At 59.4% G+C, this 22942-nt stretch overlaps 2 protein-coding genes across 8 annotated transcripts; both read left to right on the top strand.

Moving 5' to 3' along the window:
• The first annotated feature begins 795 nt into the window (after positions 1–795).
• On the top strand, positions 796–11794 carry EPN3 (epsin 3). Of its 6 annotated transcripts, none has more exons than XM_014833900.3 (10): positions 796–1190; positions 4364–5064; positions 6049–6167; positions 6850–6930; positions 7134–7259; positions 8201–8288; positions 8738–9007; positions 9173–9289; positions 9418–9648; positions 9852–11794. In XM_014833900.3, the coding sequence occupies exons 2-10, from the start codon at positions 4503–4505 to the stop codon at positions 10184–10186; spliced, it is 1929 nt and encodes a 642-aa protein (XP_014689386.2). In that variant the 5' UTR covers positions 796–1190; positions 4364–4502; the 3' UTR covers positions 10187–11794. The 6 variants fall into 6 exon arrangements, with proteins under 6 accessions (XP_014689386.2, XP_044601627.2, XP_070339138.1 ...); XM_044745692.2 differs by having other exon boundaries at positions 933–1190; positions 9092–9289; XM_014833898.3 differs by lacking the exon at positions 796–1190 and adding an exon at positions 2606–2751.
• Positions 11795–14238: 2444 nt separating this feature from the next.
• SPATA20 (spermatogenesis associated 20) lies at positions 14239–22619 on the top strand. 2 transcript variants are annotated; one of them, XM_070483035.1, is made up of 16 exons: positions 14239–14599; positions 15575–15754; positions 15876–15940; positions 16114–16268; positions 16351–16494; positions 16589–16790; positions 17167–17297; positions 17409–17513; positions 17752–17826; positions 17924–18133; positions 18215–18407; positions 18741–18909; positions 19193–19404; positions 20815–21014; positions 21997–22077; positions 22251–22619. In XM_070483035.1, exons 1-16 carry the CDS (start codon positions 14523–14525, stop codon positions 22419–22421), a joined length of 2370 nt encoding a protein of 789 aa, XP_070339136.1. In that variant the 5' UTR covers positions 14239–14522; the 3' UTR covers positions 22422–22619. The 2 variants fall into 2 exon arrangements, with proteins under 2 accessions (XP_070339136.1, XP_014689412.2); XM_014833926.3 differs by lacking the exon at positions 14239–14599 and adding an exon at positions 15303–15457.
• The last annotated feature ends 323 nt before the right edge of the window (positions 22620–22942 follow it).

The following is a 22942-nucleotide window of genomic DNA, read 5'->3' as shown; positions in this document are numbered from 1 at the left end:
CCCTGAGGGTCAAGCTCACCATACTCCTAAACCCTAGAGGCCTGATCCCTTTGCCCTTGGCCAGAGGTCATTATTCTGGATTTTAGTCTGTCTCGTTCCTCTCCTCATGTCAAACCATCAGGCCTCCTTGAACCATTTTTCTGCCTTAAAAACAGCCTCTGGACTTTATAGTCTCTCCCTGCTCAGAGAAATGCGAAGCAGGTAAGAGACAGCTCTTGGAAAGAAAGGCGCTGTCAGCTCAAACTCAGTACCATAATTGTTGTGTCAGTAATCATCATTCTGGGCCAGGCTTCCTGTGTAGAGTGGGCTCAAGACTCCCAGAGTTTGAAGAACAACTTTGCCAATGGTGAGCTTATTGCCTTAGTATCGATGGAGCAGAGGTGTGGATGGGAGACGGGGGAGTGGCCACAGTCTCCCTCCCACTTAGTTCTGCTTTTGGTGCTTCTGATAAGGACCTCCTGGGCCTTCAGCATCCCTCAGTTGAGACGTGGGAGGAGATTTGAGTGAGTGGGGCACTCAGTCCTCATGTCAGGGGGCTGTGCCTGGAGTCCCGATGCCCCCACCAGGATGGCTGAGGGGGCCAGCTGGAAGCCCACAGAAGGCAGTAACTCCATCAAAGGGCCAGCCCCAGGGAATGGTACTCCTGGCCCAGAGGGGAGGGGGTGGGGTGAGATGGGTGTTGGAGCCCCCCTGGCCCCGTTTCCTGTTGAGGAGGCAGGGGAAGGGTTAACTCCCTGCAGCGTGGGAGTGGGCCGCCGGCACAGGCTCCTTTGGGATCTGCATCTTCTGGGGACTGGCAGCAGGCAGGTTTCCCACCTCTGAAGGTGCCACCGGCTGCCCAGCCAGCAGGAAGGGGTTAACATGCCCTGCGCGTCCTCCTGTGTCCTGTTACTGCTGAGGCAGACCTGCCCGGCCAGCTGAGAAACTTTCCTGCGAGTGCTGAGTGCTGCCTGCCGGAGAAGGCAGGCCGGCCAGAGGAAGAGCTGCAGCCTGTTCTGGGACCCCGCGGCCGCCCTTCCGAGGGTGTTTGCGCCTCACAGGAGAGGGCGGGTCTCCAGGACGAGGGTTCGTGGTGGATGGCTCTTGGGACGCCCCCAAGTCTGTGCCGTCCTCCTGCCGCGCAGGTCGGAGGGTCACTGCAGAGGCTGCTCAGGGTCCCGGGGCTGGGGCCAAGGGAGCCTGCACCGGAGGTAAGCTGGCCCCTCCCATCCACGGTGGTGCCCGGCATGGAAGGCATGGAAGGTTGCGGCTTGTCTCCCACCCAGGTCTCAGGGAGAGGGGCGAGCAGGGCAGGGACATCCAGGATACTAGAGGCTTCCTGCCTGCAGCACTCAGGAAGGGGGACTCGGGGGCTCGCTCCCCATCCGGGGACTAACATCCTTGGTGGCATTCCCCACAGACTCCTGCTCCTCTCTGCCCACTCCTCCTCCTCAGGCCCTGTTGCCCCTCTAGCCTCAGGGCAGCCCCTACCCAACTCCAGTGCCCTGCAGGACACAGCTACCTGAGGGCTTACTTCAGCTCAGCCAGAGCTCCTGCATGTCCCTCCACCCACAGGAGGTAGGATACTGCCACTCCCCCACTGCTCCTGCTGGACCTCATGTGGGGGCAGAGGATGAGAGGGGTGCGCGCTGTGGGGGCACACACAGACTTTGGACAAACTCATGCACGTGACTCGACAGATCTGGGTTCTTTCCATCTCCCCGGACCCCCACTCTAGGGATGCGATCTGCTTCCTTAGTCCTGACCGTCCCCCGTCCTGTGGGCCCTGAGAAGAGCAGCCCCCTCCCCACTGTACAGTTTTGTCCGGGATCCTATATCTAGGAGAGACTGAGACTCCGGCCCCCCATGGCTGTCCCATCGGCGGCTGGCCCTCCTCCCATCGCCCCAGCTTACTCCTCCCTCCTCTGCCCTGCACTGCCCTCCTGCCTCCCCACCCTCCCCCTGTCTCTGAATTGGCCTCTGGGCCCTGCCTTCTCAGTGTCCTTCCCTCCACCTGACAGGGTCTGGCTCAAGGTCACTGCAGTAATTCCATACCCGGCCGCCCGGGCTGCTGCTGCCGCTGCCACTGCCGCCACCACCACCGCTGCCTTATCGGCGGCTGGGTTTCTGTTTCACTCCCTTTTATTTCTGGCCATATTGTGTTCGATAAAACCCTTTGCTTTAACACCGCTGGCAGCGCTCCCAGCCACTCCCTCCCGCGTTCCTTCCTTTCCTTCTCTCTCCCCTCGGTGCTCCCTTGGCCTCACCGGGTCCCTGTTCCTCCTCACCTGGCCCCTCAAACTTCAGGGCAGGGAGGTGGAGGCACCTCCTTGGTGTTTCTGACCCCTTCCTTCCCCCAGCCCCGGGAGAGGTGTGCAGGGAAGTCTCCTCCGAGCCCAGCTTCTAGGAGGAAAGTCCAGGCAGGGCCGCAGGGCCCATACGGAGGGCCCCCTCCCACCACCCCAGGCCACGCAGGAGGGCCAGGGAGCCGGGCCCAGGTAGGGCTGCTGGTGGAGTCCTGATGCCTGACTGGTTCTGCTGGTTTCTGCGGCCAGCACTGGGAGGAGCATACACTCTGGGCGGGCTTTAGGGCAGAATTATTTCTCATCTTGACTTGCCACCCGCTACCAGTCGGGAAGGTAAAGCAGGTCTGAGTCACTACTGAGGGGGAGGGCAGGAGTTATAGGAGTGCTGGCTGCGGGGGGGCATGCCCACAGAAGGCCTGTCACCAGCCAGCTGGACGGACACGGACAGAGAGACAGCAGACAGAAGGTAGGCAGCACTTTCAATGGGCGCTCTCCACACCACCTGGTCTCTCTCGGGATCCCATCCTCTGGGCAAAGCTCTCCCCAGCCCCCCCCGGGCCCTGATGAAACCTGCCAAGGCCTTAGGGGCCACTTTGAACTGAGCCCAAGGCTGGGAGGGCTGGGTGGAGGGAGAGTTGAGATGGGGGGTGGGGCAGGACAGGCTCCTTCTCCCGCTGAGTCTCAGGGCAGAGCTGAGAGGCACCATCTCCACGGCGGGCTGGTGGTTAAAGTGGAGGCTCTGCAGGTCCAGTCAGTGTGCATGTGTGCCCATGCCAGTGTACGTCCATGCCAGCGTGTGCCCATGCCAGAGGAACAGCCGTGGCAGGGGGATTCTGGTTTGGGTTTCTGGTAGAGCCCTGGAGACCCTTTCTCTGTCATGGGCCTGGGTTTACTTTCAGCAGGTGGCCGGGTCCTGAGGCTGTAGGGAGGCAGTGGGCTGGCCCAAGCCTCCCTCAGCTGGGGTGTCAGAGGTCTACCATGTGCCAGGGCCAGGAGTTTGGGGAGCCCAGACTGGCCTTGCCCTCAGGGAGCTCACGTTCTGGCTGAGAAGGTAGGACTAAGACAATAAAGCAATCAGATGAATTAATTGCAAAACTGGTGACACTGACAATAACTTTTAGATTAGTCTCCTGGAGACCTAGGTGTTAGTCCCAGCTGTGCCACCTACATGCTGTGTGACTGTGGGCAGGCCATGTGCCCTCTCTGGCTTCAGTGTTCTTGTGTGTATAACTTGGGTGGTGGTGGCTAGAACTCTCTGAGGCGCAGCTTCCCCCATATGCTCCTTCCTCTCTTGCCTTCTGGCCCAGCTCACAGTATCCCCTTTCAGCTGCCCTTCCCCTCCTTGCTGCCTCACTCCTCCTCCTCACCCTTCCCTTTGGATCTCAGCCTCAGCTCAGCCATCACCTCCTCTGGGAAGCCTGCCCTGATTTTCCTAGCTTGGGTACCCCTGTGCTCCTCTGCACTCCCACACTGGACTGTGATTGTCCGTACCCTCTCAACTAAACGTGGGTGGACCAGGACTTCTGCTCTGTGCCTGGCATAGTGCCTGGCTCAGAGAGGGCCCCAGGAAATAGGTGTTGAATGAATTAAGCTACAAAAATTAACAATGTGAGAAGGGAGGTAAGTGAGCACTGAGAAGTTTTGGAAAGGATAGGTCTTAAGCAAGATCCTGGCAGAAACGGGAGAGGTAGCCAAGAAGAAGTGAGGCGAGCAGGCATTCCTGGGGTCACCTTCACGTCCCTCGCTAAGGGCAAGGACTGTGGGGTGCCTCTGCCTAGGTTAATCCTGGCTCCCCACTTGCCGGTTCTGTGATCTTGGACAAGTCATTTAATCCTTCCCTGGACCTCACTTTCCCCATCTGTGGATGGAGATAAAAATAATAGCATCTTTGTCGTGTGATTGTGAAGATAAACGAGCAGGCAAAGCTTGAAGAACCTGCTGAATAACAAGAAAAATAAAAAGAGCCTGCTGAAGGCTGTTCCTGGCAGTGGGGACACCCTGGCTAGGCCTTAGGTTGGGGGCTGAGTGGCCAGAGAGGTGGGCCACTGCCTCTGACTTCCTGACCCTCTCTTCCTCAGACCCATGTGGAACCCAAAGACACAGTTGCCCTGCTGAGAGCACCGTGGCCCATCCTTGCAGACCGTGATCTCACAACGGTGGCCCTCGGCCCTCCACCTCCGGCTGGGGCGGGGGCCGCCCATCTCCAAGTCCCCAGCCATGACGACCTCAGCACTGCGGCGCCAGGTAAAGAACATCGTGCACAACTACTCTGAGGCAGAGGTCAAGGTCCGCGAGGCCACCAGCAATGACCCGTGGGGCCCGCCCAGCTCGCTCATGTCGGAGATTGCTGACCTGACTTTCAACACAGTGGCCTTCGCCGAGGTCATGGGCATGCTGTGGCGGCGGCTCAATGACAGCGGCAAGAACTGGCGGCACGTGTACAAGGCGCTGACGCTGCTGGACTACCTGCTCAAGACGGGCTCCGAGCGGGTGGCCCACCAGTGCCGCGAGAACCTCTACACCATCCAGACACTCAAGGACTTCCAGTACATCGACCGCGACGGCAAGGACCAGGGCGTCAACGTGCGCGAGAAGGTCAAGCAGGTGATGGCTCTGCTCAAGGACGAGGAGCGCCTGCGGCAGGAGCGGACCCACGCCCTCAAGACCAAGGAGCGCATGGCGCTGGAGGGCACGGGCATCGGCAGCGGGCAGCTGGGCTTCAGCCGCCGCCATGGCGATGACTACGGCCGCTCACGCAGTTCCCCTTCCTCCTACAACTGTGAGTGGGCCTCGGGGGTGTGGCTGGGGAGAGGGAGGCGGCCTGAGTTCCAATTCTGAGCCATGTCTGAGCCACGGACAATAACACCTCCTTCTGGGGGATGTCGTGACGATTCAGGGAGATAAGGAATGTGCCATGCAAGTCACAATGTGGGCACATAGTAGGTGCCTAACAAGTCGGCATACACAGTAATGTTATCATATAGCTGTTATTATCGTTAATTCGCTGTCCGGCCGGATGGTTGGTGGTAGAAGCATAGACTCTGGAGTCCAGCAGCATTCCTTATTCTGCTCCTTCCAAGCTGAGTGATCTGGACAACCACCTCTCCGAACCTCAGTTTCCTCATCTGTAAAGTGGGGATAATCTTACCTACTTCAATTGTTATATGTGAGAATTAAATGAGACCAGGCCCAGCAATGCCCTCGGCCCTGTGCCTGGACACACGGCACATGGCATTCTCTTAATCCCCCCGCTTGAGGGCACTGCCCTTGAAAACAGGAGTGGCTGCACAGCAGTTCCTGACTCCACCCCCATCCCGCCCCTGCAGCGGTGGGGGCTTCCCTGATCTAAGGAATACTCAGAATGGCCCTCCTTTCATGAAGCTCTTGACAGTACGCTGAGGGCTTAGAGGGCTGTGACCTTGATTGAATGGAGCTTCTGACCCTCCCACCCCTACTTGACCCCAGGCTGGACGGCACCCAGCTGGAAGAGTCCAGGAGCTGGAGTAGGGGGACCTGGGTTCAAGTCTTGCTGCAGGAGCCTGGCCAGGCACCCCTGGAGCTGTTTGCACATCTGTAAAGGAGGAGTTGGAATCTCTCCTGGGTGGAATGGGAAACCTTACAGAGAATGCAGACACACACTGCCTGGCCCCAGGAGCCCGTGACTGCCGGTTGTCCCTTCCCCCTCAGTTTCCTTGGCTTCCTGGCAGGGTGGGAGGGAGCCTGTGGGCACCTGTGTGGTTATGGCCATGTTGGTCCTCTGCAGCCTCCTCCTCATCCCCCCGCTACACCTCCGACCTGGAGCAGGCCCGGCCCCAGACGTCAGGAGAAGAGGAGCTGCAGCTGCAGCTGGCCCTGGCCATGAGCCGTGAGGAGGCCGAGAAGGTGAGGGCAGCCCCTGGAGGTCCCATCGGCTGGGGTGGCATGGGGAGGGGACTGGAAGACTGAAAAAGGAAGGAGAGTTGCCGAATACCCAACAGGCTTCCCTACTCTGGGCCCCAAAGCCCTAGGCCTGCTCCCAAGGACAGCACAGGGCCCTGGGATTGTCCTGCAGGGGCTGCCTCCCCGCCTCCTGTCCTCTCTGGCCAGCCTAGAAAGGGCAGTGAGTGTGTAGTGGGTCAGGGGTACACATGGGTCCAGTGGGGCTGCTGCCACTTAATGGAGGCAAAGGGGACAAGTGCCAACAGGCACAGGAGACAGAGAGATATGCTGCCCCCCATGAGCTGTCCTTTTGGGGAGCAGCGATAGCCCTCTTGATATCATCCTCTCTGCCCTCACCTCCATGGATCCAGGCAGACTGGACAGGAAGCAGCGGGGCCTCACACAGCAGGGCTTGGGGAGCACTCAGGGGACTCAGAGGAAAAGGATCAATCTTGTTGATTTTTAAGCTGCATCTCAGATCCAGGCAGGGAGAAGCAGCACCCACACTGCTCTCTGAGGACAGGCTGCCCTCACCCACTCAGGGTGGGCGTTCTCTCCATCCTCCTCACTGCACAGGGCTATGTTGCCCTTCAGTGCACAGGTGGGCATGCTGGGCCAAGTTCACCCCTCTCTTCCTCCCCCGCAGCCAGTCCCCCCAGCCTCCCACAGGGATGAGGACCTGCAGCTGCAGCTGGCTCTGCGCCTGAGCCAGCAGGAGCATGAGAAGGTAGTGGGCCGAGCCTCCTGGACTGGTGCTGGTGCTGGTGCTGGTGGAGGTGCTTACCCGGGCACTAACAGGCTCCTCCCGCTTCCCTGGTGGTCCTGCTGCACCTAACCTCTCGGCCACCTCCCACCTTGCATTCTTCTTGACTGCAGCTCAGGTCGCCTCAAGGCCAGCCTGGGCTGCTCATGCTCTCTTCACTCCTGCAGGAGGTGAGGTCCTGGCGGGGAGATGACTCCCCGATGGCCAATGGTGCTGGGGCCACAGCCCGCTGTTGGCAGGACAGAGAGCCCGCAAGAGAAGAGAGGAAGGAAGAGAAGCTGAAAACCAGCCAGGTAGGGGGGTGCTGGGGTATGTGGGCTGACAGAGCCTGGGAGATGAATTGAGTTAATATTTGTAAGGAGTGTAGAACAGTGCTTGGTATATAGTAAGCACGACTTAAGTGTTTATTCAACGCAAATGAGGGTGGAGGGGGTATAGCAGCCCCTAGTCCCATACTGCATGGGCTGGTGACTGAGTTGACAGCAAAGTGGGATGCAAAGAATCTTGATCTGAGACCCCCAGATTTGGGTTCTGGATTTGCTGCCACTTACTTTATGACTCAGGGCATGTCACTGTCTTGGCCTCAGTTCCCTTCTCTGTACAGTGGGCTTGTTGGACAGTTCCAGATCTGACATTCTAGGATTATGTGACACTGTGGATCTAGACTCAGGCATATGGTGCTGAAAACATCTTGGGCTCATACACATACTTTCCAAGAGGAGGGACTGGTTAGCTATTGGGAGCAAGACCATCCTCCAAAGCTGTCCATGCTACACCTGGGGTGTCTCTGTCTCCTTCCTGCCCATGTTTGCTGTGGCCAATTTCTCTTGGGACACTGACTTATGAAGGTAGCTTTGTCATAAAATTTGTCTTTTACCACTGATGGTCTAAGGAGCTGGACAACTGAGGAAGGGGTCAGGCAGGCCTGGGTTCCGTCCCAGCTTTGCCTCTCCCTGGCTGTGTGACTTCAGGCAAATCGTCCTCCCTGCCTGGACCTCAGTTGGTGCATCTGTAAAATGGGCACACCACTACCTGCCCAACCTACTGCACAGGGTTGTTATGAAAATCAGGCACTAAATGGATGAGGAAATATAAACTGGAAAGCACTGTAAAGAGGTGAGGGATCATTAGTAGATGTTTGTGGAATGAATAAAGCAGAGAATGAGCTGACATTAGGATGACAGGTCAGGGCCCGCCCTTCCTTCTGAGCCATGGTTGCCTCTCCCTTCTACAGTCCTCCATCCTGGACTTGGCGGACATCTTCACAGCCGCCCTGGTCCCGCCCTCCACACACTGCTCTGCTGACCCATGGGACATCCCAGGTGGGCATGCAGGGCTGCAAGAGGATCCCAGGCTAGCCCCAGAGAGCCCCTTCCTTCCCAGCCACTTGCTGGCACCCCCCTCCCCAAAGCTGAGGACCATTGGGCAAGTCACTCACCTCCCTGAGCCTCAGCTTCACTGTGACATGGAGTCATAGTGAGGGATGGGGGAGCACATCTGAAGAGCCCAGCTCATGGGAAACTCAGAGATGTTCACTTGTTGCCCCGGCCAGTCCCTGACTGGGAAGGTGGTCTGAGCTGCCCATGCCTGGGGGTCCAGGCTCCTGGGATAAATTGCCGAAAATGGGATCCAGCTTGCTGGGTGATCCTGAGTCAGACCCATCTGTGAAATGGGTCCCTCGGCCTCCCAACTTGGTCTGGGTAACTGGGAAGGGCCCTGGACTGGGGGTAAGCGTGGGCCTGGGGTCACGTCTGTACTGTTCCCTTTTCAGGTCTCAGGCCAAGCACAGAACCCAGCGGCTCCTCCTGGGGGCCTTCTGCAGACCCCTGGTCTCCCATCCCCTCGGGAAGTGCCCTGTCCCGAAGCCAGCCCTGGGACTTGCCCCCTGTGCTCTCCTCCTCTGAGCCCTGGGGCCGGACCCCAGTGCTGCCTGCTGGACTGCCCACCACAGACCCCTGGGCACAGAAGTCCCCCCACCACAAACTTCCCAACACTGGCGCTGACCCTTGGGGGCCTTCGGTGGAGACCTCCAACAAACCTGGTAAGTGGGGGGCCAGAGGGTGTGGGTAAAGGGCTGGAGAACTGCTGACTCCCCCTAGACAGCAGATCCCGTCTGTGTTAACAGGGCTGCTTGAATGGAAAGGGGTCAGTCCAGTGCCTACCCTTTTCGCCAGGCCATCTCATCTGCCTCTTCCTCCTTCACTAGCTCTTGGTGGTACCTCGACCTTTGACCCATTTGCCAAACCTCCAGAATCCACAGAGACCAAGGAAGGGCTAGAGTGTGCCCAGGCCCTGCCCTCTGGGAAGCCCAGCAGCCCTGTGGGTAAGCAGGAGGCAGGGGATGATGCAGCTCTGGGGAATGGGGGCCCACCCGGAACTGGCCTCTCGGCCCTCTTCCTCCCACAGTGACCAATCCCTCTCTACCAATGAGCTCTATCATTTGTGTTCCAGAGCTGGACCTGTTTGGAGACCCCATCCCCAGTTCCAAGCAAAATGGCACAAAGGAGCCAGATGCCTTTGACCTGGGTGTACTGGAGGAAGCGCTAGCCCAGCCCAGTAAGGAGGCCCGAGCTTGCCGGACTCCTGAGTCTTTCCTGGGCCCCTCAGCCTCTTCTCTGGTCAACCTAGACTCATTAGTCAAGGTGCCCCAGGCTGCAAAGACCCGGAACCCCTTCCTGACAGGTAGGACACTCCCTTGTCTCTGCCAGGTCTCAACATTGGAGGCCCCTGCTCTCTTCCCAACCCTCCTTTTAAAGCCCCGCCCCTGCCCTTGAAACTTACTCTTTTCCCTATTTCTAAGACCCAAGATCTTGACCCCCTCTCATTTTAAGGCTTTGCCTCCCGGCCCCCTCCAACCACCTTCTCCCCCTCCTCTCGTTCCGCAGGTCTCAGCGCTCCGTCCCCCACCAACCCGTTCGGCGGGGGCGAGCAGGGCAGGCCGACCCTGAACCAGATGCGCAGCGGGTCGCCGGCGCAGGGCCTGGCGTCGGGCGGGCCAGCCGGGGCGCCCTCGGGCTCCATGACCTACAGCGCCTCCCTGCCCCTCCCGCTCAGCAGCGTGCCAGCCGGCGTGACCCTCCCCGCCTCGGTCAGCGTCTTCCCGCAGGCTGGCGCCTTCACGCCGCCGCCAGCGAGCCTGCAGCAGCCGCTGCTGCCCACGTCGGGGTCGGCGGGGCCGCTCCACCCGCCCCCGCAGGCCAGCACCAACCCCTTCCTCTGAGCGCCTCCGCCCCGGCCGGCCGGCGCATGCGCGCGAGCCCCGCCCCCACGGCGCGGACCGGCGCGGGGCGGGGCTGCCACTCCAGGACTGGTACCCGGAGCTCCGACCCGCAGAGATGCAGCTCCCGCCCCGAGGCCTGCAAAGATGCTGCTCCGGGCCTCCGCAGACCTTTGCCGCTCCAGGAGCTAGAGACGGACGACCTCCCAGGGACCGAGACCCGCCCCGTAATAAAGACTGGAACCACGTCCTCAGCTCTCACCAGGAGGACTTTTTGCGTGGACCCGGGGCGTGGCGGCCGGGTCTGGACCCCAACGCGAGTCACCTGCTGCTGTGGAAACAACTGCTTCATAGTGCGGGGCACACCAAATGCTCCCACTTTCCGTACAGCCCCCTCTGCCTGGCGCTTTCGCTTCCCGATGCTCCCCAGGCTCTTACTCATTCCATCATTTCATTCATCACACAGGGCCCTGGAGATGATACAATAGCAAGGAACAGTGGGCGGTTGTTCCCATTTATTGCACACTCGTCATGTGCTAAGCACTTTAGGAACATTATTTCATTTAATCCTTGCAACAACCCTCTGAGGTAGATAATAATATTACTCCCGTTCAAGACTGGCTACAGAATTTGTGGGGTCCAGTGCATAATGAAAATGCGGGGGCCCTTGTTAAATTTGCGTTAAGAATTTCAAAATGGGGGCACCAGAGCATTAAACCAAGCGCAAAGCCTCGGCCCTGCTCCCATTTTATAGGTGAGGAAACTGAGGTTTGGAGAGGTTAAGCGGGGCATGCTCGAAGTCACAAAGTTAGCACAGTGTGGGGCTGGGATTCAGAGTCAGACAGTCTGGCTCTACAGCCCTGAGCTCCCGGGCTGGGCCCCAGATTTAATTAGCAAATACTGACTGGCTGCTGTGGATGAATTGCTGGGCTTGCCTTGGAGGGATCCAAGAATTGCTAAGCCCACAGCCTCCAGGAGCTCAGAACTCAGTGGGGCAGGCAAGTCAGGTCCAGGAGCCCCCACGCTCCTTTGTTTTACTGAGTCACCTCAAATCTGGCTCGACCTCTCTCTTCTCCTTCACCAGAGCTGGGAAGAAACCCAATCTTAGCCGTGCGGAGGGAGCCTGACCCCACCTGGGGGTTTATGTGGACTCTGGGAAACCAAGGGGAGGGGCAGGGCCTGGTACTTCATACTGTGGGCCACCATAGTCACCCCTATTCCTTTTCTACTCAATGCTTTCCGGCCACTGGACCACTGGACACTGATATGTCCTCAATGCTCAGGGTCTGGCCTTGCAGGCAGCCTGCTGCCAGCCCCCACCCCTTTTCAGGGCGCTGGGGGGAAATGGCCTTCCAGTTGTCAGAAACACCAAAGTTGGCTGGGAGGACACAATGCTGCTCTCCTTCCTAAGATGGGGGTGGGCAAAGGAGCTGCTTTTCTTTTCTTTGGAGGGAGGGAGTCCCACCTTGGCTGTTCCAGGCAGGATGGACAAGAGCACTTAGGAGTCAGACCGACAGGGCTCAAAACTCTGCTCCCAGGTTTGCAGTTAGTAATAATCACTTAGTAAGAAGTGGTTATGCTCGCTGACCTTGAGTAAATTACTTAACCTATGAGTCTGTGCCTCCGTTTCCTTATGTGTCAAATGGGAACAGGAGTTCCTTCCTTATGAGGTTGCTGTGTGGCTCCTCCCCACCCAGTGTCCATTGGGCCCAGGGTCCACCCTCTCCAGAGACTAACCATGAGGAATGCACCTGCCATACCCCTCATTCCTGGCTCTGCCAGGCAGTCCCCAGAGTCCAGCCCCATGTCTTCTGCGCACAAACCCAGGAGGTCTCCATCCTTGGTCACTGACCCGTCCCTTGTCCCTCCCCTGTCTGGGCCCTCCTCTTCTAAACTGGCTTTCCCTGTGGACATTGCTTCCCTGAGGACTCTCAAGGGGTGTGGTTTTGATTCCCACAAAGACGAGCTTGGTAGCTTTGCTCCCCAGCTACTTCTGGACCGTCTTCTCCTGTAAGATCCTTCCTCCTTCCTTTTGGAGGCTGGAGCCACTGGGCTGTCCTGCCTCCTCCCCGCCTGGGGCTGCGCTCCACCTCATTCTTGCCATGCTTCCATCTTGCCTCACAGTCTTCTTCTCACCCAGATCTTGCTCAATCTTGCATGACTCCATTATCCAAGAGGATGACCTTGCTGCCCCTTGACCTCTCATCTACCCTTGCCAATGGTCACACTTTGGGTCTTGTCATCACCCCAAATTCTTCCACATTCAAGGCAGGCTCCCTGTTTTCTGATCTTAACCTTATTCCTTCCAGGGAGCACCCACCAGACCCCCTGGCCAGCCAACCCTTCCATTACCTCCCCATCCCCACCTTCTGAGATCTCTTCTCTCCTCCATATGGTCAGTGGCCTACTCTCAACCGAATCCTTCCCCTTGATATTTGTCATAATTAGCCTTATCCATTGAAAGTGTCTTTCCATCATTCCCCTCTCATCAAGCACCCATCCTTTTTCTCTATGTTGCCCTTCTTTCCCCTCCCTCTTCAACCCACTCCAACCCACTCCAGTCAGCTTCTGCTGTCTCCTCACCCCACCGGAACACCATCCACCAAGCCCGCCAACGGCCTCCATGTGGCTGAAGCCAGTGGACTTTTTCTGTCTCATCCCAGTTGACTTCCCTGGAGTCTGACCATGCGGACCCTCCCTCCTTGCAACTCTCTGTCCCTTTGCCTCTACGGCACCACCCTCTCCTGGTTTTCCCTTGACCCTCTGGCCCGTCCCTCTCCGTCTTTCATGGGTGCCTTCCTGAGTTCCCGGAGCCCGCGCCTGTGGCGTCTTCTCTCCTCTCACTGCAGGCTCCCTGGATGATCCCCCCCATGCCCGCACTGTCTCCACACTGAACACCCCGATTCCTCTCTCCCACCAACCTCTCCTCTGCATTCCAGAGCCTTGGCATCTCCACATGTAGGTCTCAAAGGCACCTCAAACCAACACGTCCAAAAATGACCTCATGGACCCCTGACCTGAGCCTCTCCCTGTGCCCCCTCCCCAGCAAATGGCCCCACCATCCAGCACAAGCCCGCTCTGCGAATCACTCGACACCTCCCTCTCCCTCACTGCCAATCCTGACGATATTTCCTGCTCTGCAGACCTCAAGTCCCTCCCCTTCTATCTCCACCATCCACCTCTTGCCTCCTAACCACTCCTGCTCTGCTCTTGCCCCTTTCCAGTCCATTCTCCACCAGGAAGCCAGAGGGAGCTTTCCAAAATGCAGGGGCAGTCCCCTGACTAAAGCCCTCCACCATCTTCTGCTCTCATCCATAACCAGAACTTCTCACAGACCTGGCCCCTGCCCTCCTCCCCAACCTCACGTCCTCATCTAACCACCTCTCTCCCCTTTGTGCTCTGCCCTGCAGCCATCCTGGCCTCTGCAGTTTCCCAGCCCCGACTCACTGCTATGTCACAGGGCCTTTGCACATCTATTCCTCTTGCTTCCCCAGCACTCCCCCCACGCCTCTCCAGATTCCATCTTGTTCTTCCATGGCTGCTACACAAATGCGATTTCCTCAGGGAAGCCTCCCCCCCTTGCCTCTCCCGCCAGACCAGATTCCTTGTCATCCTCAGGCATGGCACTTCTCACAGTGGCTGGTTGTACATTCGCTTGTATTGCTATCGGATTAGGTTCTGCCTCCCTCATCGGATTGTGAACAGCACAAGGGCAGGAGCCTGGCCTCTCTGCTCACCAGTGTACCTAGCAGAGTGTCTGGCAGGCAGTGGGCACTCAATAAATATTGGCTGAATGTAGCAAGCGAGGCAAGTGTGTAAAACACATGATAGGACCTAAAGTTGGCTCATTATTATTATTCAGGGAAGGCTTCCTGGAGTGGGTGGGACTTAAGCTGGACTTTGAGATGGGGGGGGCGGAGCAAAATCAAAGCTCGCTGGCTGGGCGGGCATGCACAAACCACGAGTTCTGCTCATGCCTCATTTTTCATTTGTAAAATGGGCAAAGGTTGGACCAAACGAGCCGAGACTCTGGCCTTCCACGGCCCTGGCATCCTCACAGCTCTCCATGTGCTCCTCATGAGGGTCGTTCTCCGCAGGCAGCTGGTTTAGGTCCAGCGGAGTCCGCCCAATTTTGTGCACAGATCCGGGTCCTCCCCAGACCGGGCGGTCTGGTCTGGAATCCCGCGCTCGGCCAGCGGGCGGCGCTCGGAGACCAGCCACGCGGCCCGGAGTCGCGGCGAAGACCCGCCCGCGGCTGGGTGGGTGCCCGGGCCCGCCCCTCGCAGCCTGCCGCCCTCCATCCTTGGCCGCGGCGTCCCGACCCAGGGCCCCAGCAGCCATGCTGGGCGCGCAGGCCTTGCAGTGCCGCGGCCTCTTGCTGCCTGGCGCCCGGCCGGGCCTCGCTGCAAGCCGCAGGTACGGGCGGGCGAGTGGGGTCGCTGCGGCCGCCCGCTGGGCCCCGGGGCCGGTCGTCCTGGCGTTGGTCCCCACTGGCTGCCTGGCTGCCTTCTCATACCTGCCTGCATCCCCCCCGCCCCCCCCTCCCCCCCCCGCCCCGCCCCAAGCCTGCTGCTGCGACCCGGCCCAGGCAGTAACCCCCTCCTTCCCTGCCCTCCAGCCGCAGAGCAGCTCTCCTGGGACACTGTTCTGACACCACCTCCAGGAAGCCTTCCTTGAACCCCAAATGCTGGGCCAAGGGTCCTTGTCCAAAAGCAGCCGGGGCTGGCCTTTCACAGTCGTTATTGCTGCATGAGCCTGTCATTATTTAGGTTTTCCTGGCAGCAGCACCCTCCAAGGCTGAGCCCCCTGAGATCAGGGCCTGTTTCTTATTCCCTGGGAGCCCTGGGGGTGTGGCACAGGACCTGGCCCCACAGAAGTGCCCCCAGGGTGGATGTTGAGGGAGTGAGTTCCCTGTGTTGCTTTTCCTCTGGTTGCCCCTCAACTGGTGGGGTCCCAGACCCAACTCATCTTGCCCTGTCAGCCACCAGCAGTGGGCAGCCTTCCTGCCCAGATCACACCCGCAGGCGTCCCAGAGACACCTCTGAGCAACCACCCTGGGGAGGGGCCAGGGCAGGGGGAGAGAATGGAACCTAAAGGACATTCTGCCCATTGTGACTCGCCCTGACCTCACAGTCATCATCCGTCCCACCACCGGGTCCAGGAGGTTGGGGGAGACTAACCTGGCAAGCAGGCCCCAATGAGCCACCTTCCTTCACCCCCCCAAAAACACAAGGGGGAGCACAAAGGCCACGGTCTCCCCCGTGGTTCAGAAAGGTGGGTTGGGCTGTGAGCAGGGGGTTCCGGGAGGGGTACCGGAGGACAAGGTGGGGTGGGGTGCACCTAGGGGGAGGTGGGTGGAGACCCCTCACCTGACCCACCTGTCCACGCCAGGGGTAGCTCCTCCAGGGACAAGGACCGAAGTGTGAGCGTCAGTGGTTCAGTGCCCATGCCTGCGGGAGGGAAGGGAAGCCGCACCAACTGCTCCCAGGCCACACCCCAGAAGGTCCCCAACCGCCTGATCAATGAGAAGTCACCGTACCTCCAGCAACATGCCTACAATCCTGTGGACTGGTGAGCACCACTCCTGAGGCCTGCCACTCCCCCAACTCCCCCCCCACATCCACCCCCACAGCTGCCTCTCAGCCCCTCCGAACCCCTGGGCCAGTGAGTGATGCCCCCCTGCTGGGCCTAGGTACCCTTGGGGACAGGAAGCCTTCGACAAGGCCAGGAAAGAAAACAAGCCAATTTTCCTTTCAGGTAAGGCACCCACCTTCCCGGGGATTGGGGGAGGGGAGTGGTGATGAATAGAGGAAGCGTCCTCTGGGCCTGGGGGCCTCCCAGCAAACTCGAGATCTGGGCCAGTCCAATCCAGCTGGGGCCCCTCCAACCAGTCACTGGGCCTCCCTGTTCCCCCGGTGACCCCATTCCAGTGGGGTACTCCACCTGCCACTGGTGCCACATGATGGAGGAGGAGTCCTTCCAGAATGAGGAGATTGGCCGCCTGCTCAATGAGGACTTTGTCAGCGTGAAGGTGGACCGGGAGGAGCGGCCAGACGTGGACAAGGTGTATATGACCTTCGTGCAGGTAAGTGGTCTTCCCGTGAGGGGAGGAGGGGTTGCCGGTGCACAGGGGGCTGCTCCCCTCACCCTCGCCCTCTCTCCGCCAGGCCACCAGCAATGGTGGGGGCTGGCCCATGAATGTGTGGTTGACTCCCAACCTCCAGCCCTTTGTGGGGGGCACCTATTTCCCCCCTGAGGATGGCTTGACCCGAGTTGGCTTCCACACCGTGTTGCAGAGAATACGGGAGCAGGTGGGTGTGCGTTAGGGAGTGGGGGGAACAAGGGCGAGGGCACAAGGGCCCCCCAGCCTATGCTGAACTCCAGGTCTGCTGCTGCCTCCCACAGTGGAAACAGAACAAGAATACCCTGCTAGAAAACAGCCAGCGTGTCACCACAGCCCTGCTGGCCCGGTCGGAGATCAGCATGGGTGACCGCCAGCTGCCACCCTCCGCTGCCACCATGAACAGCCGCTGCTTCCAGCAGCTGGATGAGGGCTATGATGAGGAGTACGGCGGCTTCGCTGAGGCCCCCAAGTTCCCCACACCAGGTCAGTGCCTCCCATGCCTGCCCCACCCCCATCCTGGCCACCTGATGCCTGTCCTGGTCAATGATTTTCTGACCCCTGGCTTAACTTCCTGCTCTCCTGACTGGCCAGTGACCTTATCCCCAGGCTGTCAGTAGCTATCTAGTGAAGACCTGACTTCTGGTCTTAGCAGTGACCCTCTGACACTGACTTGGATAATGATCTTCCGTCCTCTGGGTTTGACCAAAGGCTTGACCTTTGACCTCCTAACCCCCAGCCTGTCCAGAGAGACTGCCTGTTGAGTGAACTCCTAACCCCAGCCTAGCCAAGGGCATCCTGCCCACCTAGATCTCGGTCCCTGTCTCCCCATTCTCTCACCCGGTCCTCTTGGTGCCCACAGTGATCCTGAGCTTCCTGTTCTCGTACTGGCTCAGTCATCGGCTAACCCAGGATGGCTCTCGGGCCCAGCAGATGGCCTTGCACACCCTGAAAATGATGGCTAATGGGGGCATCCGAGACCATGTGGGGCAGGTGAGGGAGGCTAGGCATTCCCTGGAGGAGGCAGCAGGAGGCAGCGTGGGGAGGGCAGGCAGGGTTCAGAGGCTGGGCTCGGTCTCCAGCCCCACATCCCGTCTGGTGCAGGGCTTCCACCGCTACTCCACGGACCGCCAGTGGCACGTCCCCCACTTTGAGAAGATGCTGTATGACCAGGCACAGCTCGCTGTTGCCTATTCACAGGCCTTCCAGGTGACCCCTGACCCCAGCCTGGAGCAAAGACACCCAGCTTGTCCACCTCTCCGTGGCTGCCCTCCCAGGGCCTTCCTGGTGGCTTGTGGCTCCCCCTTAACCTCACTCCTAATTCCCTCGGGTATGCGTGCGTGCTGGCCAGGCTCCCTCCCCACCCTCCTGGGAGAGTACTGACTGCCCGCCCATTCCTGGGCTGCCCCCAGCACCTCGGTTTACAGCCTCCTTTCTCCCCCCTCAGATATCTGGTGACGAGTTCTACTCTGACGTCGCTAAAGGCATCCTGCAGTACGTGACGCGGAACCTGAGTCACCGGGTGTGTGTCCACTGAGGCAGGCGGGCCTGGCTGCGGGAGGGCTCGGGGCCTCCGCTGCCCTGAAGGCTGGGGCCAGTCAACCCTCCCCTCTCCACAGTCCGGTGGCTTCTACAGCGCGGAGGACGCAGACTCACCCCCGGAGCGGGGCATGCGGCCCAAGGAGGGCGCCTTCTACGTGTGGACGGTCAAAGAGGTCCAGCAGCTCCTCCCTGAGCCCGTGCCGGGTGCCACCGAGCCGCTGACCTCCGGCCAGCTCCTCATGAAGCACTATGGGCTCACGGAGGCCGGCAACATCAGCTCCAATCAGGTGAGGACTCCTGGGGACACGGGAGGGGTCCTGAAGCTGGACGGGTGCGTGGACTCCCTCGGACACGGCTGTTTTCCTCAGGACCCCAAGGGGGAGCTGCATGGCCAGAATGTGCTGACCGTCCGGTATTCACTGGAGCTGACCGCTGCCCGCTTCGGCCTGGACGTGGACGCTGTACGGACCTTGCTCAATACGGGGCTGGAGAAGCTCTTCCAGGCGCGGAAACATCGGCCGAAGCCGCACCTGGACAGCAAGATGCTGGCCGCCTGGAATGGTGGGGGCGGCCGTGTCTGAGGCCTCATCCCGTTTATAGAATTACCCTTCACAAGGCCCCTCTGTGTCAGACACCTGCTAAATATGAGTTCTTCCTTCATCAGATTTATTATCCTCACTTTACAAATGAGCAAACTGAGTCTGGGAGGGCTTAAGTAGCCCATCCAAGGTCACGTACAGGGGCCAGGAGCCCAGCCCTGCCTGGTGCTGGGGCCCAAGCTCTCCCCGCTCACCCCACTGCTCCAGCGAGGTGCTGGGGCTTGGGGAGGTTGGGGTGGACATACCCGGAGGGCCCCGCCAGCATCTCACAACCACCCGTGTCTCCTCCCTCCAGGACTGATGGTGTCTGGCTATGCTGTGACTGGGGCTGTCCTGGGCCTGGAGAGGCTGATCAACTACGCCATCAACTGTGCCAAGTTCCTGAAGCGACACATGTTTGACGTGGCCAGCGGCCGCCTGATGCGGACCTGCTACGCGGGCTCTGGGGGAACCGTGGAGCACAGGTGGGGGCCCGGACAGAGCGGGAAGGCTGGTCTCCCTGGGTGTGCCAGGCCTGTCTGTGCTCCTCTCCTCCCCTCCAGGCAGGCTCCAGTCCTGGCTCTGCCATCTGCCCACTGTGAGCTCTTAACCTCCCTGGGTCCATTTGCTCATCTGGGAAATGGGCTAATAGAACCTACCCGAGAGGTAGATTTTGAGGGTTAAATGAGAGTATGCGTGAAAAGGGCTTCCTCTGGGAAAGCCCCTCTCTCCCTGGCCTGTTCCCTCCCCTAATGCCTGTCCCCCCAGCAACCCGCCCTGCTGGGGCTTCCTGGAGGACTACGCCTTCGTCGTGCGGGGCCTGCTGGACCTGTATGAGGCCACGCAGGAGAGCGCGTGGCTCGAGTGGGCTCTGAGGCTGCAGGACACGCAGGACAGGCTCTTCTGGGACTCCCAGGGTGGCGGCTACTTCTGCAGTGAGGCTGAGCTGGGGGCTGGCCTGCCCCTGCGTCTGAAGGATGGTCAGTAGCGGGTGTGGAGCTGGCCTGGGGTCCTGGACCCAGCAGGGGCTTGGTTTCCCTGGGGGAGGCCTGGGCACAGTGTGGTGGTAAAGAGCCGGTGTGGACAGGGGCCAGGCCCTCCTGGGTTCACATCTCCACCACTGCTAAACCCATTGACTTTGGGCTGGTTTTGTATTTCAGAGCCTTGGTTTCTTAATATGCAAAACGGAGCTGCCACTGGTATTACCTTAGAGGGTCGATGTAAAGATTACTTTATTCTTTGAACATGCTTAGCTGCAGTAACTGACACGCCTGGATTCAGATATTGAACAAGGCTGACTTGGTCCCTACCTTACAAAGCTGACAGTGGCCTAGGGGAGACAACTCACAGACAGTAATACTAAATGCAAAACTGCATGCACAAACGAGTAGTTAAAAGTCAGATGCCACGAAGAAGTAGGGGCCCTCCACTGTGCACCATGTCCTCTTCTCTCGGGAGCGCTTACTATCACCCATGTGTCTGTCTGTTAATGGCCTCTTTCCCCCACTCGAATGTGTGCATGTTGGGAGCAGACCTTTGTGCCACTGCTGTATCCCCAGGGTCTAGCGCAGGCCTGGTACATGGTAGCGGCTCAGTAAATGTCAGCGGAATGAATGAAAGGGCCTTGAGAGAGAACAGCAGTGGGGCCTAACTCCACTAGGGGGAGGTCAGGTTAAACCTGTGATGGGTGTCATTTAACCGAGGGCTGGAGGGCATGATGGGGCCGTGTGGTCGTGGAGGAGCTGAGGAGAGATTCAGGCATTGGGGGCAGAGGCCAACGTGTGAGGCGGGGGCACCCAGGTGAGCAGGGAGGCTGGCTCCCTGCAGGGTTTGTAGGCTTAGCAGAGAGTGGAATGCTCTGAAGGGCTTTAAGTGGATTGTGACCTGTCTAGGTTAGGTCTGAGAATGTCACTCTGACTGGTGGTGGAGACAGATGGGGGCAGGGGGAACAGGGTGACCAGTTGGAGCCCATTAGTGGCATTCAGTCCAGGCAGGCACTGGTGAAGGTAGAAAGATGAGGTAGGGAGAAGTGGTTGGATGCGGGTCTATTCTGCCTGCAGACTCGTGGGTAGATTAGAAGTGGGAGGTGAGGGAGGGCAGGGATGATGCCACTATGGCTCCAGCCGCTGGGTGGTTGGATCGAGGTGTCAGCAGTGAGAGGGGGGAGCCTGGAGACCAGCAGTTCGGCCTGGGGCAAGTGGAGTTGAGGATGCGTGAGAGAGGCAAGAATCAACTGCTTGTGCTGGCGTTACCCTTGCATACCTGGGCCAGGAGCAGCTGGGCAGGGACGCCTCCATCCCATCTCTCCACGTGCCCTGGCCACAGTCCTGGGGCAGGGTCCTGGGACCCAAGGACCCTCCCTTACTGCCCCGTCCCCTCACACCCTGCAGACCAGGATGGTGCAGAGCCCAGCGCCAACTCCGTGTCGGCCCACAACCTGCTTCGGCTGCACGGCTTCACAGGCCACAAGGACTGGATGGACAAGTGTGTGTGCCTCCTGATTGCCTTCTCTGAGCGCATGCGCCGTGTCCCCGTGGCATTGCCCGAGATGGTCCGCGCCCTCTCAGCCCACCAGCAGACTCTCAAACAGGTGCGGGATGTGAGGGCACTTGGGCTGGGACCTTGGGTGGGAGGGGAGGGGAGTGGGGACCGCAGTGGGGGATGGGGGTACGGGCTGGGGCCCCAGGAACTCAGGTCTGTGAGTGCGTGGCCATCTATGAGTGAGGCGCAGGTGTCTCCAAGGGATCGTCTGTAAGGGCTGCTCTGTGCAGGTGGAGGAGTCGGTGTGAGTGTGCATCTGAGCCAGCTTCTGGCACAGGCAGGGGCCCGTGTGAGTGCCTGGCACTGGGGCTCTCAGTGTTGGGGGGGTGGGCAGGGGCTAAGCGTGGGTCCCTGTGGTTGGTGAAGTGTTTCTCTGTGTGTCTGTGTAGTTGGGTCTGCTGGTACGTGTGTGGGTATCTCCTTATCTGCGTGTGTGTCCCTATGTGTGTTATTGCTGTGTTGCCTCTCTGGATGTGTGTGACCCCGGAGGTGTGGGACTGTGTGTCTGCAGGCCTGCTTTCCTGAGTGTGTGCTGGTGTGAGTGTTCACCAGTGTGTGTTTGCTTGTGCATCCCATGTTCAGGTCTGCCTGCTTACATTTGCACACTTGCCTGTATATCTCTGCCTCAGTGTGTGTGTGTATGTGTGTGTCTGTGGTTTGTAAGTGGCATCTGTCTCTCTGGGGGCATCCACTGTGTGTATATGTGACAACTCTATGTCTCCTTGTGTGTGGGTTTCTGTGTGTTTGTGTGTCTTCCAGTATGTTGAGTCTTCTGTGTGTATGTGCGTGTGTGCGCTGGTGTGTCTGCCCATGTGTGCATCTCCCCATGTTTGTATCTCCACCACTATGCGTGACACTGCCACTTCATGTAATCTGATGAGACTGCTAGTAGCTGGTCTGGGGGAGGCGGAGCTGAAGCCCCATTCTTCCTTAGGGATGTGGGGTGGGGTGGTGGGAGGAAGGGACAGCACTGGTGGGTCTACGTCCAGCCCCCTGCGCTTGTCACTGGAGTAACCTTCTGTTCCCGCCAGATTGTGATCTGTGGAGACCCCCAGGCTAAGGACACCAAGGCTCTGTTGCAGTGTGTCCACTCCATCTACATCCCTAACAAGGTTTGTGCCTGTGAGCCCGGCCCCACATTCCGCCTCCCCTGCCTGGTCCCCCTTCCCTCCTTGGCTCTTCAATGCCTCCTTCTCTGAAGGCCCAGGGAGAGGAAGCCCACCAGTGGGCCCTGCCACTGTCCCCATGCCCCCCAGGTGACCCTCTTTACACTGCCTCTACCCAGGTCCTGATTCTGGCTGATGGGGACCCCTCGAGCTTCCTGTCCCGCCAGCTGCCCTTCCTGAGTACCCTGCGAAGGCTAGAAGACCGTGCCACCGCCTACATATATGGAAGTCAAGTCTGCTCCCTGCCCGTCACCGAGCCCTGCGAATTACGGAAACTGCTACATCAGTGATGCCTCCTCTCCTCTCGGGCTGGGGCAGAAGGTGGAACTTGCCAGCCCACCAGAGACTCGGGCCCTGCAGGGCCCTGCAGAACCCGTGGCCATCCCTGGGCACCCTGTCACCAGGTGACCTCAGCCATCCTTGCTGCCCCCACCATGGGCACCCACTCACCCTGGAATAAACCTAACAGCGTCCCGTGGTCACTTCAGGGGCTCAGTCTTGCTTGTGAGGGAGGGGCCTCGGGCTCCAGCCTGGGAACAAGTTGGGAACCAGAGGAGCTCGTTCCTCTGGGAGCCCCTAGCTGACCCCTCTGCTTTCTCAAATTCCTCCTTCACCTTTAGAGGTCCCTGGGCTGACCCTGCCCCCATCCATGGTCATTGCAGCCTGAATGAAACTGAGAGCAGGGGACCAGTAATGACTGCCAAGAGTGAGGACAAGGATATGGACTTGCCCAGAAGGGGAAAGGTCAGTCCTTGCCTCCAGGTGGGGGTAAGAAGGGGCCTGCTCTCCCGCTCCCGTTGTCTCCTCCTAT

This window comes from Equus asinus, chromosome 13 (genome assembly GCF_041296235.1).
Source record: "Equus asinus isolate D_3611 breed Donkey chromosome 13, EquAss-T2T_v2, whole genome shotgun sequence".
Lineage (NCBI taxonomy): Eukaryota > Metazoa > Chordata > Mammalia > Perissodactyla > Equidae > Equus > Equus asinus.
Note: the sequence above shows the minus strand (reverse complement) of the source record. Positions and strands in the feature narration are given on the sequence as shown.

Excerpts from the sequence above, each read along its gene's own strand:
- SPATA20 (XM_070483035.1), top strand. The coding sequence starts at position 14,523 with ATGCTGGGCGCGCAGGCCTTGCAGTGCCGCGGCCTCTTGCTGCCTGGC. Across the intron at positions 15,755-15,875 it reads GCCTACAATCCTGTGGACTG|GTACCCTTGGGGACAGGAAG; the intron begins GTGAGCACCACT and ends TGCTGGGCCTAG. Across the intron at positions 21,015-21,996 it reads ACCAGCAGACTCTCAAACAG|ATTGTGATCTGTGGAGACCC; the intron begins GTGCGGGATGTG and ends TGTTCCCGCCAG.
- EPN3 (XM_044745692.2), top strand. The coding sequence starts at position 4,503 with ATGACGACCTCAGCACTGCGGCGCCAGGTAAAGAACATCGTGCACAAC. Across the intron at positions 6,168-6,849 it reads GCCGTGAGGAGGCCGAGAAG|CCAGTCCCCCCAGCCTCCCA; the intron begins GTGAGGGCAGCC and ends CCTCCCCCGCAG. Across the intron at positions 6,931-7,133 it reads GCCAGCAGGAGCATGAGAAG|GAGGTGAGGTCCTGGCGGGG; the intron begins GTAGTGGGCCGA and ends TCACTCCTGCAG.